At 35.5% G+C, this 18,246-nt stretch overlaps 1 protein-coding gene and 1 long non-coding RNA gene across 2 annotated transcripts in view; both read right to left on the minus strand.

Annotated features, from left to right (window-relative positions):
- Positions 1–477: 477 nt before the first annotated feature.
- LOC107553731 (heat shock 70 kDa protein 12A-like) lies at positions 478–10,184 on the minus strand. The gene is made up of 4 exons (XM_016236049.1): positions 10,180–10,184; positions 8,978–9,172; positions 1,235–1,421; positions 478–609 (listed from the first exon to the last, which is right to left on the minus strand). The coding sequence occupies exons 1-4, from the start codon at positions 10,182–10,184 to the stop codon at positions 478–480; spliced, it is 519 nt and encodes a 172-aa protein (XP_016091535.1).
- The window catches only part of LOC107553086 (uncharacterized), a 12,959-nt gene continuing 4,897 nt past the window's right edge, over positions 10,185–18,246 (minus strand). Inside the window, exons 2-3 of the long non-coding RNA XR_001604928.1 lie at positions 10,484–10,560; positions 10,185–10,307 (exon numbers count right to left, since the gene is read on the minus strand). This is a non-coding gene — a long non-coding RNA (uncharacterized lncRNA). The remainder of the gene's footprint in view (positions 10,308–10,483; positions 10,561–18,246) is intronic.

Below are 18,246 nucleotides of genomic sequence, written 5' to 3' on the forward strand. Positions count from 1 at the left end.
TGCTGTTTGGTGAGTTATGGGGCGACAGTGTGAGCAAAATGCAGAGAGCGAGAGACAGAGGTGAGGGAATGCAGTGTCCTTTCTTTCTGTTCTCCTGATCCTGCAGACGGAGAGCTGAGTCACCAAACACACACACACACACACACACACACACATAAAATGTATCAGTTTCCACAAAAATATTTTTGACAATAATAATAATTAACGATCAAGTGACACTAAAATTCAGCTTTGCCATCACGGAAATAGATAACATAAAAAAAAATTAATAGAAAATAGTTACATGAACATTTAATATTTACTATATAACATTTCACATATTAGTTTTACTGTATTTTTATTGTATAAAAATATAACCTTGATAGACATAAAATAGACTTTTTTCAAGAATATCAAAAATATCTTATCAACCCCAAACTTCTGAATGGTAGAGTACATGTTAAAATAATGCAAGTAGGCTGGTTTGAACTGAATGTCCTAGATGATAATGGAACTAAAACATACCTTAAGAGCCTGCTCCTTAAAAAAGGCCAGAGCATAAGCAAAAATATCCAGAGCTTTCACCTTTTTCCCATTGGCTGCATGTAAATCTGTATCGATGGACAGATTCTGAAGAAGACAAAATGACAGTAACACCTCTCAGAAACAAGAAAGAGCATGACATGTCAATCAAAATGTATCTATACACTTTATAGACTTATCATCTCATTCCCAATGAGGAAAATATAGTTTAGAGCAGGTGTGTCAAACTCAGTTCCTGGAAGGCCGCAGACCTGCAGAGTTTAGTTCCAACCCTGCTCCAACACACATACCATGTAGTTTTCAAATAAGCCTAAATGATTAGATTAGCTGGATCAGATGTGTTTAATTAGGGTTATATCTAAACTGTGCAGGGCTGTGGCCCTCCGTGAACTTTTCACACCCTGGGTTTAGAGATTTATGTTAAATGTAATAAATTAGAAAACTCTAATAAAAATAAATTAGTATTATTTCAGTTTCATGAAGCTTTGATTGGTTAACCTGTTAGTAATGAGTTATTAATGTGCTTGCAGTACTTTTTATACAAGTTATGCGGTAGTGGTAATTTTTGAATATATCAGGCATGAAGCATATTTTAAGAGAAGTCCTCACACTTATGATCAGTAATTTCCTTAACACGTAAATGTGCTGGGACACGAAGTCCCCTCAGGTCCAACAATAATAAAAAATCCATACTGTATGAGTTTGTCCTTACTGCAGTGGTGTGTAGTTTCATTTTAAACTTCTCCAGGTAGAGCCATTGCTTAGACTCAGTGGGATCCAGGTCGTGGTAAAAATCTCGGGCTGCATAACCAAAACTGTGAAACTTCCTGTCTGGGGTCAGAAGAATGGTGGTGGGCGTCTTCTGATTGGACACACCTGGGTCCCCACCCTCCCAGCGCCTAGCAACAAAGGGAAATCAACCAATGAGTTTTACAAAGATCTAAAGGGATCAGCCAGGAAATAATTCCACTGGGCAGAATTTGGAACTGCTATAGCTTTTCACCTCTTCTCCTAATTAGGAGAGACCTGACCAAAGATGACCTAAAATATCACTCAACCCAACAGAGTATCATCATCCTCATTATCCATATCGAGGCAGACATAAAACCAGCACAGGCATCGTACAGAGTCAGAGGCATTTAAAATATTCATGGGCTTTTACTTCCAGGACGAGGCACAGAACTATGGAAGCATATAGGTAGCGAAATTCAATTTAAAATGCAATATGCAAAACGGCAATGCAATATTCAAAATGGCAATGTATTTCTGTATTTAAATTTACATTTTCCATTACCCATACGTGCAAAGTTTGGTGCAAAAGTAAAATGAAAATTAAATTTTATAATTTACATTTGCCATTTCCAACAGTAGTCTTAATATGTAAATTGCATGCACATTTGAACGCTTGAGAAATGCTTCACTTTCATTGCGAAATGAAAATGAAAATGTATAACACAAATTGATTTGATATGTGTAACATGTTCAAGCAGAAATGGTAGCAATATGATTTAAATGCATTTAAATGCAATTTGTCCTAAATACATTTAGACTAACAGTTAGAACACTTAGGATTGCATTTTCATCATGACGACGAGGGATACTTGTAGCAAAATTCAATTTGAAAATGCATTCCAAGCTGACCACGCCCACCCTCCGTCAATCATTGCTTCAAGGCAGGGACTGGCGGAAGCGAAATTTTCATTTTACTTTTGCGACAAACTTTGCACGTATGGGTAATGGAAAATGTACATTTAAATACAGAAATACAATCCCATTTTGAATATTGCGTTGCCATTTTGAATATTGCATTGCCATTTTGCATATTGCATTTTAAATTGAATTTCGCTACCTATATGCTTCCATACAGAACAAGCAGCCTGACTGTCTGAACTGACATAGAGAGAATCACATATGCCAAAATGATCATAATAGAGAAATGACTTCATACACCCTATAATAATTAAGTGATGTCATAGATCCACTAAAATTATACTGAGACCAACCAGTAAAAATTATTGAAAAAATGACAATGTAGCTATTCAAAAATGGAAAAAGTTAATTCTGAGAAAAGGATATCATGTTTGCTGCTTGCTTTAATATTTGGTTATGTTATGCACTAAAATTTATACATATTAGATGTCTACATATATATTGGGGGCACTGTATAACCAGCATTGCATCAAGTCAATTGGCAATTATTGGCATAGTTGTAACAGTCCATAAGGTTTCAGTTTATCAGGGTTAATCATTTTGGTCTCTGTAAACAAACAAAAAAATTATTAAGGAATTCTGTGGAATCAGGACAGACAGGGAGTCGATCCTTTCATCCTCTGTTAACCAACTCAAAGCAGCTGTCTTCTTGACTCTAAACAGATTTAGCACAAGAGTTTTGTGAGTTTTTAAAAGGGAAGCTGTGTTTATGTAAAGATTAAGGGACTAGACTACCAGTCCAACCCAAATAATCTCAAAGGCCTTGGGTTTTTTGTGTTGGGTGTGTAAATCTCTAGCAGCAGATAAACCACAATTTGAATTAACCAGACTGAAGGAAGGCACTGGTCTTTCAAGAGAAGGGCAATCTCCCACTCAACTGTGTTGACTCAATCATGATCCTATATGAATGTTTTAACCATGAACAAATTAATGCCAAGAGTGCTTGTCAGAGCTAAATATATCTGTTTACATATAATAGCCTTCATGTTTCAATGGAAAACACTATATTCAATTTTATTCATATCTTTATTTACACTCGAACTTTTATCTTTTATTCAAATATGTGAATATATATAGTGAGGACACTGTCTATAGATGTACTTGTGCTGTTTAACAAATAATCCTATTTCTAACTTTCACAATGAATCTGATGCCTAAAATTAAGCCCACATGCCTGTTTGGGCGGGAAACACGTGGCTGACTCTGCCCAACAGGTACTCTGGAGAGCTGACCTTAGAGTCAAAGGTCACATGACCAAGTAGGTCAGGCCAGGAATACAGAGCAGCTGTGGGTTTACCCTAGTATACAACACACACAGACACACACTAATGTTAGACAGTTCGGACTAGGGGTGGGCGATATACTGGTAGACACGTTTAACCGGTAGAAATTTGTCAACCAGTAGAGATTTTGTACAATTGTCTCTATCGTGGTTACATGCTCACGTGACGTTGCTGTGCCACGTGGTCATGAAAACTTATCGTTTGCATGCGTCTTTAAGCATTAAGGTTTAAAAACAAGTGATTTTAAGCTGTTGAAATGCAATTAGCAGCAAAAGAGAACTCATTTCGCTATATGCGCGAGCTGTCTGAGACAATTTCTGAGCGCTGTGAAGACAGTGCTCATAGAGCAAGGGAGTACTTAACAGAGTTATTTTTGCCTCTTTATAGGCCTTGAACGATTAAATACACACACTTTTATGTGTCAAAATGCCTGTCTTTTGCAAGTATCCTCGTAAACACAGTAGGTCTTAAGTGAAAGCAAACAGCTGAGAAAGAAAACACATGAGTAGCAGTATATTGGAACCCGGGCAGCTCTTAAAGTGACAGCAGTGTCTGTCATTCACGTTAATCAAACAACAAATGAGAGAAAATCTCTCACTACTATTGACTAAATCACTTTTGTAACTTTAATAATAAGAAATATATATTCAATTTACACAGTGAAGAATATGCAGTTTCTATACATTTGACTTTATACAATGTACAGTATGTAGCATTTATTATTTATTTGTTCTACTGTAGATTTTTTGTCCTATTGCTAGTAATTAGCAGTGTTGGGGAAAGTTACTTTTAAAAGTAATGCATTACAATATTGCGTTACTCCATAAAAAAGTAATTATAAAAATATAAAAGCCTTTTCACACCAAAAGTGAAATGAATACGCCTCAGGCTGAAGGGAAAGTACATTTACGTCCATACAGAAGAGTGCAGAAGAAGACATTTCAACACACTTCAGCAATAAACAAAGACACAAATGTTTGGCTAGAGTAATTTTTGCTTATTAGTACGGTTGAACTGAATCATCAAAGACATTGGTTAATAGAATGGGATTAAATACATAAAGAATATTTGTGTTGTTTAACATTTAATTATTGCAGGTTTGCGTTATATTCTGAGTTGCATTATTTTTATTCATTTTGAGGAATACAGAACCTGTCTTGTATTTTTTTTAGATGAATTAATGCATATTCATATTTATTTTAGAACTACAGTAACATCTTCTGATTTCTCTCAACATGGGGACAGGAGAGCTGTCAATCAATAAATTGGGGGGAAAAAAGTAACTTGCGTTACTTATTTGAAAAAGTAACTCAGATATTCTCTTGTAAATTAAAAAGTAATGCGTTACTTTACTAGTTACTTGAAAAAAGTCATCTGATTACGTAACTCGCGTTACTTGTAATGCGTTACCCCCAACACTGGTAATTAGTTTCTCATTCTTATTTAATCGCTGACTGTTTACTTGTCTTTAGTGAGCTTAAAGGCACAATATGTAATTTTCGCCGATAGAGGGCGCGTATTCAAAAAACAAAAAGACATAGGCGTAGTTTGATGACGCCGTGACTGAGTGTGGAATCATGAAAGTTCTGTTATAATGCTACTCTGTGCGGTCGTCATCGGTCTATTAAAACGCACAAAATATTAAAGCATCTTTGGTGTTTCCATGGTGTTTCTACAAAACAACAAAAAAATTGAAATCAAGGGGTTATGACGTCATTGGCAGGCGACACAATGACACTATGGACACGGTCCGTGTCACTAGTTAAAATTGCTTCTCTGGATTTAAACATTCTTCGTAACATTTGGGATAATGTAAGTACACAAGTCAGCAAAATATATAACACTGTTCTAGTGGTTTTTGGATATTTTAATAAAAAAAATATTAAATATTGTGCCTTTAAGTTTTTTTTTTTCTTCTTTAAAAAAAAAATAAGTTTAGGCTAGTATTAGTTTTTTGTGATATTGACACTGGTGACAAGAATCATCAAATCAAATTTCTATGGTATCAAAAATTTTGATATCAAAAAAGACATTTACATTACATTTACATTTAGTCATTTAGCAGACACTTTTATCCAAAGCGACTTACAAATGAGGACAATGGAAGCAATCAAAATCAACAAGACAGCAAAGATATGCAAGTGCTATAACAAGTCTCAGTTAGCTTAATGCAGTACACGTAGCAAGGTTTTTGTTTTGTTTTGTTTTTTTAATTATATAATAAATAAAAAGAAAACAGATAGAATAGGAAAAGAATAGAGCAAGCTAGTGTTAGAGGTCATTTTTGCTTTTGTTAATTGTATAATAAATAAAAAGAAAACAGATAGAATAGGAAAAGAATAGAGCAAGCTAGTGTTAGAGGTCATTTTTGCTTTTGTTAATTGTATAATAAATAAAAAGAAAACAAATAGAATACAAAAAGATAAGAGAAGTTCGGTTTTTTTTTTTAAAGAAAACAAGCAGTTAGTAAATTGAAGGTCCCATATTGTCAAAACTGAAATTTCCTGGCTTTTTTCACAATTACTGAGGTCTAGGGGCTATTTAACTACCATATAAGTTTCAAAACAGTCAGTCCACAGTAACATGCACACAGCCTGCTTAAAGTTCTAGATATTTTTCACGAACCGTTGTGACTTCCGGAAAAAATTGACGTCATAACTACACAGTCACCGCCTTCAGTCACCACCCCGAGCACCACCTACAGTCCCACTCTCCTTTTGCCAAACCCCCAGACAACATCAAGTCCATGCTATTGCTGAGCAACAACAACACGGAAACATGTCGAAAAGGTTAACTTTAACCACAAAACCAGATCGGCCGGCCTATAACGTTACATGTTATACTCAAAGGATGGACGATCTGACAGGATTGTTACTATGAGGTGGATCACATCTAACCTGTATAGTAAAGACAAACTCACGGTGTCTATCTAGTCATGATGTATATACAGTGGGTATGGAAAGTATTCTGACCCCCTTAAATTTTTCACTCTTTGTTATATTGCAGCCATTTGCTAAAATCATTTAAGTTAATTTTTTTTCCTCATTAATGTACACACAGCACCCCATATTGACAGAAAAACACAGAATTGTTGACATTTTTGCAGATTTATTAAAAAAGAAAAACTGAAATATCACATGGTCCTAAGTATTCAGACCCTTTGCTCAATATTTAGTAGAAGCACCCTTTTGATCGAATACAGCCATGAGTCTTTTTGGGAAAGATGCAACAAGTTGTTCACACCTGGATTTGGGGATCCTCTGCCATTCCTCCCTGCAGATCCTCTCCAGTTCTGACAATACTTTATTGAACCTTTTCTGATAAGAAGTGTGCGCTGCAAACACGAGCATGTTTGACGATCCTTTCTGTCCAGTCTGCTCGTTTTATCGCGGTTAACCACAGCTGTCGTCGTTTTTTTTGTCTGGCAGTTGCAGCAGATATGCGATCAAATTTCTAATATGAGGCTGTATTATGTCGATTCTGGGACCCAACATCACAACAAGATGATATTTTAAGCTCCTTATGTAGCTGAACCTGCGCTCAGTGCGCTGGTTTGAATGGGCCTTTTCCCCTTTGTTTTGCTGCCTCCAGCTAGCACTGTGACGTCGCTGACCCTAGTTACCTGTGGTTGGCCTGGCCGTGCGTCACTCAGAAAACAACAGGCCAATCAGAAGAGAGACTCATGAATATTAATTAGACAGACCAAAATCGACCTGTTCTCAGCAGAGCTCCTGAGAGAGGAGCTGTAAAAATATATTGAGATGGTTTCTGGTACTTATACCACAAATATATATTCTTAAGGACATCAAAACCTCAAATAAAACTCCAGAAAGGTGTACATTATGGGACCTTTAATAGAGTGCAAGTCTAAAAGGGCCAAGTTTTTTTTAAAGAATAGAATTAGAATAGAGAGTGCTAGAGTTAGAGTGTCAAATAAAGATGGAAGAAATGTGTTTTTAGCCGATTCTTGAAGATGGCTAAGGACTGAGACTGCTCGGACTGAGTTGGGCAGGTCATTCCACCAGGAAGGAACATTTAATTTAAAAGTCAGAGAAAGTGATTTTGTGCCTCTTTGGGATGGCACAATAAAACAACGTTTACTTGCAGAACGCAAGCTTAGAGGGCACATAAGTCTGAAGTAATGAATTTAGGTAAAGGTGGTGGTGGTTTTGTAGGCAAACATTAATGCCTTGAATTTTATGTAAGCAGCTATTTGTAGCCAGTGCAAATTGATAAACAGAGGTGTGACATGCATTTTTTTCGGCTCAATAAAAATTAATCTTGCTGCCGCGTTCTGGATTAATGTAAAGGTTTGATAGAACTGACTGGAAGACCTGCCAAGAGAGCATTGCAATAGTCCAGCCTGAACAGAACAAGAGCTTGAACAATGAGTTGAAGCATGTTCCGAAAGAAAGGGCCTGATCTTCTTGATGTTGAATAAAGCAAATCTGCAGGACTGGGCAGTTTTAGCAATGTGGTCTGGGAAAGTCAGCTGATCATCAATCATACACTATTAAAAATAAAGGTGCTTCACGATGCCATAGAATAACCTTTTTGTCTAAATGGTTCCATAAAGTACCTTTAACATCTGAAGAACCTTTCTGTTTCACAAAAGGCTCTTTAGGACGAAATAAGGTTCTTCAGATTACAAAAAGGTAAGAAAGAGATGGTTCTTTAAAGAACCTTTGACTGAATGGTTCTTTGTGGAACCAAAATTGTTCTTCTATGGCATCGCTTGAAGAACCTTTTGAAGCACCTTTATTTTTAAGAGTGTAACTCCAAGGTTTCTGTCTGTTTTTGAAGGAGTTATGGTTGATGTGCCTAACTGGATGGTGAAATTGTGATGAAACGATGGGTTTGATGGAACCACAAGCAGTTCTGACTTGGCAAGGTTGAGTTGAAGGTGATTGTTTTAAAGCAAAAATAACTATATAGTGATATATATTGTTACCGTGAAATAAAATTACTCATATCGTAATATAAGATTTTGGTCATATCGCCCACCCCTATTTCAGACCAGTATATACACAGTGGGACTGTATATATCTAATAATTTTTAATGGGGCATCTTAGTGCCCAGAAAGAAAGACGCCTGTGTGTTTGACTGAAATAGAGACATGACTGTATGACTGTCTGACAATCATATTAATGTCTACAGAAGAGTGCAGCGTCTATGCAGAGTAACTAGAAAAGGTAATCGGTTACTCGGTTACTCAAAAAAAAACAATAATATAAAATTATATAAAATTACTTTTAAAATTATATAATTATTAAATTAATTGTATAATTTATTTTAATAAAAAAACTAAAAAAAATAGAAAAATTATTACTTTAAAATTTTTTATTTTTATATATAAATAGATTTATTTTATTTTAACCCAATAAAATCACATGCAAAAAAGAAAAAAGAAAAAAGAAAAAAAGTCTCCCCCCACTCCCTCTCTCTGCGCCTTTTGTCTCACCTCATAGTGTGAATGCACTCTGGCTCTTTAGTGAAGGCATATGCATAGCCACTGGAGGTGGTGCCAAAGTCGATGGCCACCACCACCACATAGGGGTGTCTCGTAGGCTCATTTTCTTCGGAGTCCTTCTGTAGAAAGAAAAGAGGGAAAAGAAGCAGAGGGAAAATGAGGGATATGGAACGAGGAAGAGAGATGCTGTCACGTATATGTCAAGCACTAAATTGTTGCATGTAATTGCAGCTCAGATACACTATTAAAAATAAAGGTGCTTCACGATGCCATAGAATAACCTTTTTGTCTAAATGGTTCCATAAAGTACCTTTAACATCTGAAGAACCTTTCTGTTTCACAAAAGGCTCTTTAGGACGAAATAAGGTTCTTCAGATTACAAAAAGGTAAGAAAGAGATGGTTCTTTAAAGAACCTTTGACTGAATGGTTCTTTGTGGAACCAAAATTGTTCTTCTATGGCATCGCTTGAAGAACCTTTTGAAGCACCTTTATTTTTAAGAGTGTAACTCCAAGGTTTCTGTCTGTTTTTGAAGGAGTTATGGTTGATGTGCCTAACTGGATGGTGAAATTGTGATGAAACGATGGGTTTGATGGAACCACAAGCAGTTCTGACTTGGCAAGGTTGAGTTGAAGGTGATTGTTTTAAAGCAAAAATAACTATATAGTGATATATATTGTTACCGTGAAATAAAATTACTCATATCGTAATATAAGATTTTGGTCATATCGCCCACCCCTATTTCAGACCAGTATATACACAGTGGGACTGTATATATCTAATAATTTTTAATGGGGCATCTTAGTGCCCAGAAAGAAAGACGCCTGTGTGTTTGACTGAAATAGAGACATGACTGTCTAATGGATAGACAATCATATTAATGTCTACAGAAGAGTGCAGCGTCTATGCAGAGTAACTAGAAAAGGTAATCGGTTACTCCAGCAAGAAAAAAAAAACAATAATATAAAATTATATAAAATTACTTTTAAAATTATATAATTATTAAATTAATTGTATAATTTATTTTAATAAAAAAACTAAAAAAAATAGAAAAATTATTACTTTAAAATTTTTTATTTTTATATATAAATAGATTTATTTTATTTTAACCCAATAAAATCACATGCAAAAAAGAAAAAAGAAAAAAGAAAAAAAGTCTCCCCCCACTCCCTCTCTCTGCGCCTTTTGTCTCACCTCATAGTGTGAATGCACTCTGGCTCTTTAGTGAAGGCATATGCATAGCCACTGGAGGTGGTGCCAAAGTCGATGGCCACCACCACCACATAGGGGTGTCTCGTAGGCTCATTTTCTTCGGAGTCCTTCTGTAGAAAGAAAAGAGGGAAAAGAAGCAGAGGGAAAATGAGGGATATGGAACGAGGAAGAGAGATGCTGTCACGTATATGTCAAGCACTAAATTGTTGCATGTAATTGCAGCTCAGTGTAAATAAGATGTAATGTAACGGGTGACGTCATGCTGCCAATAAAAAGCAGAGCTCACCAGTATGTGTGTGGGGGAAAGTGGCGTGATGCCTGGGTCGCCCATACTCTTGGCTGGAGATGGAGTGGCCATTGCATCTGCAAAGTGAAAGAAAGAAAGAAAGAAAGAAAGAAAGAAAGAAAGAAAGAAAGAACAGTGAGAAACCAAACATTCAAACTACAAAGACAAACCTACAGACATGTTAATAATTTTGCTTATAGAGCTTGTGGTAATACTAATAAATGTAAATGTTTTAAGGACTTTATGTTTGCCTTTATACAAGAAATTTTCTTTTCACTGTTGGGTTGTCCGTTGAGAAACACTGGATTATGTTGTGGCTGTATTAAGGTGCCATTACCAAAATTTCAGCAACATTTTGGCAATTTATTGTCAGTACTACAATGTATGAAGTACAGCTCAGAAAGAAGAATCAAACCAAGCAGCATTCTTTTGCTGAAGCCACGTTACGAACTTGAACCTGTTGCTAAATCTTTTGCGAAATTCCTGTGAGGATTCCTATTGAAATTACTGGATTCCCTTGAAATTCACTGAACCACAGTAAATGTGGCTGAACATTAGTCTATCAGCATATAGTCTGATGTTTCACACAATTATAATTATAACAGGTTCTTGATGTGTATGTTTTTTTCTGGACGCATGCATGTTTCTCGGTTTTGTGTTGGGTCACTTGTAACTGGTTTTATTTTTTTGCCCTAAAGAAACTATAGTTACCATACTTTTTTGTAAATGAACACCTCACCAATGCCTAACTTCAGAAACACACTCAAAATCCATTTAAATGGCGTCGAAAGCACTCTAGGGCTCAGTTTCATTGGCACAGAGGGAGAACAGGCCTAAGTGGCACCATCAATGGTGATTCTTCACTAGAAATTATTTTCAGTGGGAACGAGACTTAAAAGCCTCAATTAATGTTCAACGAATTTGTCTGAAAGACCATTCATTTGGCCATACTTTTTTTTTTATATATAACATCGCTTATGTCTAACATTTTACATTATTTGGTCATAAAATCATCAAAACCTTTAAGAGCTTTAGACCACTACAGCAACAGCTGCTCCCCTCCACACTGACATTTGAATCGAATTAGAGGTTGTATTTGTCCATTCCCGTCGTCCTCATTAGCTGGGCCTAATAGCTTCACTAAAACACTCAGATGCTGAGCACCCTGAATGCTAAACGAGCGTCCGGGTTCCTCGCTCCGCGGGACGCCACGTTTTTCTGAGCGTTCTTCCTTTTTTACCCGCCTTTACCCCATACTGAGCGGCGAAGTGAACAGAATGAGCGTGGTGCTCTTCAGCGAGTAATTATGGGTTGAGTGACTGGCTACCTGCGGCTCGCACTTAATTTCAACCACTCCACGCATACACGCGCTCCAGCTACCGAGATTGATTTTAAAATGGGACAATGGAACATCAATATCGAAGGAGTAAAATGATTGTCTATAATGATAAATGCTTATAAGTGAAGTGTTATTCAGAAACACACACTTGACCGTCTTTTTATACTTTTCTACGAATGGATTTGTGGGTTAAAGGAACTTAAGTTTGTTTACATGGCAACATGGCTCACTGTACGGGGACTTTATTATAACACATTAAAGTTGCACGAGTCACAGAGAATCTAAACATGTGCTGGAATTGGAAAGCAGAAAATGGGCATAAATGGTGGAAAATTACTTGCATTATGGCCAAAGTGCAAAACGGACCAATTCCTTTGATTTTCCTGCTGTTTTAAAGACTTATTTACACAGAAGCATGAAAGCGAATTTATCTGCAGTCTGAATAGGTGTGCCACAAATGATTGTCAACAAGAGAAAAAAAAGCACAAATATAATATAATATATATATATCAATTCTTTTACTCAGAATTGGCTGACATAATGAGTTGTTTTAACACAATATCTACAAAATAAGTAAAATGAAATACAGTAAAAAAGAAAAAAGAAAAAATTTTCACAGATACATTATTATTATTATTGGGTAAAATTTTTAATGATTTGCTTGGCAGGTTTTTTGCAAAAGTTCAAATCCAGCTCACATCTGAAGTTTTTGAAAACACTGAACACAAAAGGACTCTTTCAATAAGGCGGTCGTACATGCTAGTACCATTACATATGTGTCGATTCAAGCAGCAAAAATAAACAGAAATCAGAGAGAAGATGGAGAGATGTCGTGAAAAAAGTCGGGTGTCCTGTTTTCACCCCTCCTCTCATCCACATGAGAAAGGGAGTGAATGAACGGGTTCTGGAATGTTATACAAAATTCTGACAGGAAGCAGGAAGAGTCAGAGGTCATACCTCCTCTGTGGAATTACAAATTCAGAGGAATTCCAAGCAGCTCAGTACACAGAAATAATAGAGCTAAGAGACATATGGACCACTGACATGCACAGACAAAAGTGGATTTAGGTCTGGAATCTATTATCTGTAAAATAAAGTAAAGAGAGAGAATCAGAGATCTGATATATTTTTAAATACAATCAATGTCAGCCATATACAGTGGGGCAAAAAAGTATTTAGTCAGCCACCTATTGTGCAAGTTCTCCCACTTAAAAAGATGTTCCTATTTTTATTTTATTTTATTTCATTATTATTATTTTTATTGATAATTGCATAGCCAAAAAAGTTATGTCATTGGAATTTTTTTCTGCCATTTTCAAAAACCATTCCTCCTTTTCTTTTTCCCCCACTCCTCATTGAGGAACTTTTACTTCCTATGAGGTCACATGCCTCAATTCGCCAGACAAAAGAGAATAAAAAGGAAAGAAAAACAAATATTAATATAGAATGACAATATGTCTGATAACGCAGGACAAAAAAATGAAAAGAAAGTAATTATTTTCTTACTCAAAGCAAAAGTCAGCACCGAAGTAGGGCAAATTTGGCAACATTTGGAGAAAAGAAAAAACAGATTAACTGATTTAGATGCAAAATTATTTGCAATATTATAAAGTCCAAACTCATTAATTCCTAATTACAACCTCATTAAACTCCACGTCACCTTAAGAAAAACTTTTCAGTGGCTTTATGTTGAGTTTACATTCATATTCATTAAATCTTCAACAGATCATTACGGGAGCAAATAGGGTATTTGAAGCTATTTTTCTCTTTAGAAGTTCAAACTACAAGTGCCTTCAATCCGGTTAATGATTTTATTCCATGACACACAGAGAAAGGACAAGACAATCCCATCTGTAAAATATTACAAATCTGGATAACGCATACAGTTTTGTTCCATTTTGAATTATTAGATTATTAGATATTAAATCAAATCTCACCATGCCTGAGACAAATGGCTGCTTACTCTGTAACTTTTGGTTTGAATGTTTTCCAAAAATAATAAACAAATGCAGAGATAGAGAAAATATAATCTATCATGATGTCAAGTTGAGAATTCCATGGTAAGTGAAACCAGAACAGGAAAAGGGAAAACATAAAATGTATGCATATCTCAAGCTGTAAAATAAGTGTTTTTGATAAATTTTATTAGATTGTATTACTCACTAGAACTTTCCAATTAATTCTGTGTGAACATTACAGTCTACGGCTGATTTTTTAGGCCAAAGCTAAACACACTGAGCTCAAGTTATATACTCCAGCTAAACAAGCCGCACATAGCTATCGAGGTAAGCCATCTCAAAGAGGGGCCATTGACAGGGCAGGACTGCTCCAGTTCACGTGTATGTGAAGGTCCATTCAGAGACACAGCACTATAAATGCCAAAAACACAGCTGGCCATCCTCTCGCTCACACTCACTGTCTCCAGCTGGCCTTATTCACTCACAAACAAACACCCATACACAAATACACTAATAAACACACACATTCATACACAAACACACATTCCACACACAATGGGAGAGAGAAGCCGCACAACTGCTGCGACTGCTGCAACGTTATTAGTCTATCTATTGGTTAGGGTTGTAAACTTCAGCAGAGGAAAATAAGGGACACTAGCACTTTCTTCATAGGAAAATAACAGACACCATTTCAGATTTAATTTTTTTTTTATACTATCGTTGAGTGCCACAATAACAGACCAATATAAAAATTCTGACTGATACCAATAAATAGATAATAACTGCATGCTATGGCCATTAAACAGCTGATATTAAAATTCTGTAATATTTATTTAAAATATATTACAAATAAATTAAAATATGTTATTTTAAATGCTGCAAGTGAACCTAAACATCGCAATGTTATAATATACAGAACGGAAAATGGATATTCATCTTGAGATTACATTAAACAGAGTTATTAGATTATCAGTAATATTAAAGATGAACGTTAAGTGAGCATTAAAAATGACACATTAAATGTAAAAATAGTAGAAATGAGCACAAACTAATTGAATATCCAATATATTGGCCAAGACACCATTACACACAAATCCATTTTACATAGCTTTTACCTAGGAAAATTTGACTATTAGATGTTAAAATACAATACAAACTACATTCCATATGCATTTACTATAGATAGAATACAATTCTGTTGGCTTAAATATGAGCTGATTCTGTTTGATATGGGACATAATGATCTGAGAGTTTTAGTCTCAGACAGGCTAAATAAATAATACGAAAGAATGCATCTGTAGGAGTTCCTCTCATCTCATAATGCTGGAATGTGACATTTGGAGAAAAACTAGAGGGTTTGGAGAGTGCAGAAATCTCCCATTACATTACCAAAGACATAGAGCAGTCGAGTGTTTCGACATCTGCATCTACAACACCGTCACACCCCTAAACCGCAAGCCATAAATCATAAATAGCATTACAAGTGCTTTTAAGACTGTTTGGAGGGGCATATGACGCATCATCTCACCCCAACAGTCTCCTCCCAAATCAATGCCAGTGCCCCACTACCTCAGAGACACATGATACATAGGAATACTGAGAGAAGGAGCAGAAAGAGAGAAAGCATTGATTTTTGCAGCGCTGAATAGAGCTGTAACCAGCAGTCATCTACACAACAGAGCAGCTTTCTCTTTGCAAACGTCATACCAATCAAGTTGAGAGATCAGAGTCACTTGTGAACTCGGCAAGATCCAGCAGCTGTGTCAGTCAAATGGAGCTATGTAAGCTCTGTGGGATGATAACGCAAAACTGCCTGCCTGTCTGTTTGATATTGATTCACAGACTTGAGTTTACCTTCTGAACAGGTAAATACATTTTTTAAAGAAATTAATAATTTTTTCCAGCAAGGATGCATTAAATTGATCAACAGTGACATTTGCAATGTTACAAAAGGTGTATAGTTCATGTTCATCTTAACTTTATTCATCAAAGAATACTGAATAAAAAGTATCAGTTTCTACAAAAATATTAGGCAAGAACAATTTTCAACATTGATAATAATACGAAATGTTTCTTGAAATTCCTCATTGCCAAAAATTCAATTTTAAATGGTAATAATATTTCACAATATTACTGCCTTCACTCTGTTTTTGATCAAATAAATGTAGCCTTGGTGAGTAAGAGACTTCTTTCAAAAACATTCAAAAACTTATCAACCCCACACCTTTGAACAATATTGTAGGTAAACATAGGTAGGTAAGGAGAAAAATACAGAAAATAGAAAAAGAAAACATATATAGTAAAGAATAAACATAAAGAGATATAGACAGAGACATAGAGAGATCAATGGAATGCCGTCTAATGACCATCTAAGAACAGCAAACTAGCTTAGGCTGGTTTAGGATGCTTTTTTCAAGAGGGATATTTACCTTACCAAAGCTATTACCTGCATAGAAGATGGAATTTTGTTCATAAAAAAGAACACTTACTGACAAAAATGTAACATGATGGAAACTAAGGTAACTGACCTTTCTGAATGAAGGTGAATGAATTGGCCAATACCCTGGGAGAACACAGATGGTTTTAAATGGTCAAACGTGCACCAACTCCTAACGAACAATAAAGAAAGATAGTCTTTTGAAAGAGAGGAAGACAACCCAAAGTTGAAAGTCTTATACGCTTGTTGTGTCTCCGAAAGGAAAATCTAAAAATGGCGTCTTGTAGTTACAATAGTCTTCCTTCCTGTGCATCTGGTTTTGGACAGTCTGATTACAGCTGCAGCACAAAGCGTAAGGAAAACCTCTCAAACTCAAACAATCACAAATGACACAATCCACAGTAAATGGTTAATCAGCAACTTTCAATAGACCATAAGTTTACTTGAAAAACATTTTGTTCAGTGAATGTTTCCCGTTCCAAACAAGCTAAGCTTCTTTCAATCACCATGAAAATCATTTTGATTCAATTGAAAGACTATAAAGTGACATTATACATGTTAACGCAAGACTTGCATGATGAAATTGCTTACTAATCTTTATGCTATTCCAAACCTGCATGACTTTCTTTTACTGTGCAACATAAAAGAATCATTTTTTTCAATTTTTTAAAAATTTTTTACAATGGAAGTCAATGGTAGCCAAAACTCTTTAGTTCAAAATATTCTTCAAAATATCTTCTGTTGTGTTCCACTGAAGAAAGAAAGTCATCCAAGTTTTGAACAATGTGAGGGTAAACGAACAATGATACAATTAAATTTTTTTTTGTGAACTATCCCTTTACAGATCTTAAATTAGGCCCATTTCCATCTATATAAATAGTCTAGATTCCTGCAGTCACGCTCTGAAGGTCAGGCTAAACTCAGCAAAGTACACTTGAAGCACATGCTTCCCTGTAATGCCACTATATAAGCTACTGAGTATATATTTTATATATATATATACAGGATATATATATATATATCTCCATTCATCTCCCCCATTGCCCTTGAGACTGAAGGCCAGACACAGCTTGACTGGATTATTATTTCTCTCCACGCTGGTGGGGTCGGTTTCCTCACATAGTGCTGTCAAGCCCACAGGGAATTCATTACAACAAACCAAGGCTTCTTGGCGGCATGTAAATGCTTCTTTTCATGGCCCCCCTTTTTCAGAATGCTACAAAAATAAGACCACATTTTCACATTAATGCTGTCTGGTTTGAGGTAGTACAAATGTGTCAATAACAGTTTGTAATCTGTTTTTCTAACCAACCTGAAGATACATTTGTCTCCGATCTATGAGTAGCATCTGTGTGGCTGGCCACACCATCTCTCCAGATATACCGAAAGCGGTGTATGAATAATTCAAACAAATGTGAAATTATTCAAACCCTCTCCAAAGCAAAGTGAACCACAAGCACAGTGCATGACAGACCTAACTCTCTGAGCAACAGTCAAGATTTGGATCAGAACTGAAAAACCAAATTTACTCATGCAGGTTGCATAACACAAACAAACATCTGCCCTTTACGGGTCTAAAACAAAGATATCAGAAAGTGCAAAGTTCCTTGTTGAGGGGATATACTGTATATTTCATATTGCATCCTAGCCTATCAAGTAATGGGTTTAGCAGACACGTCTGCAGTGACCATACTAACTCAGGGTCGGTGTTACAGTATATCAAATGAATTCTAACAAAGTGTTTATTGTGTTATGATGTTTTGCACATTTTTACAGCTACTTCTGTATTTGAAGTTTGGTTTGATTTCAAAGATAACGGCCATAATTATTTATGGTTAGAATTTAAATAAATTAAATGATTTGCTTATATTCTTATATAAATTATGAGTTGTTATATACACTACTGTTTAAAGGTTTGATTTAAATAAGATTTTGAATGCATTGTTACTATATATATATATATATATATATATATATATATATACACACATTACATTTACAAAACTATTATAAAATGTATTTATATTTT

Source organism: Sinocyclocheilus grahami, unplaced genomic scaffold (genome assembly GCF_001515645.1).
Source record: "Sinocyclocheilus grahami isolate Dianchi unplaced genomic scaffold, SAMN03320097.WGS_v1.1 scaffold18.1, whole genome shotgun sequence".
Taxonomy (NCBI): Eukaryota; Metazoa; Chordata; class Actinopteri; order Cypriniformes; family Cyprinidae; genus Sinocyclocheilus; species Sinocyclocheilus grahami.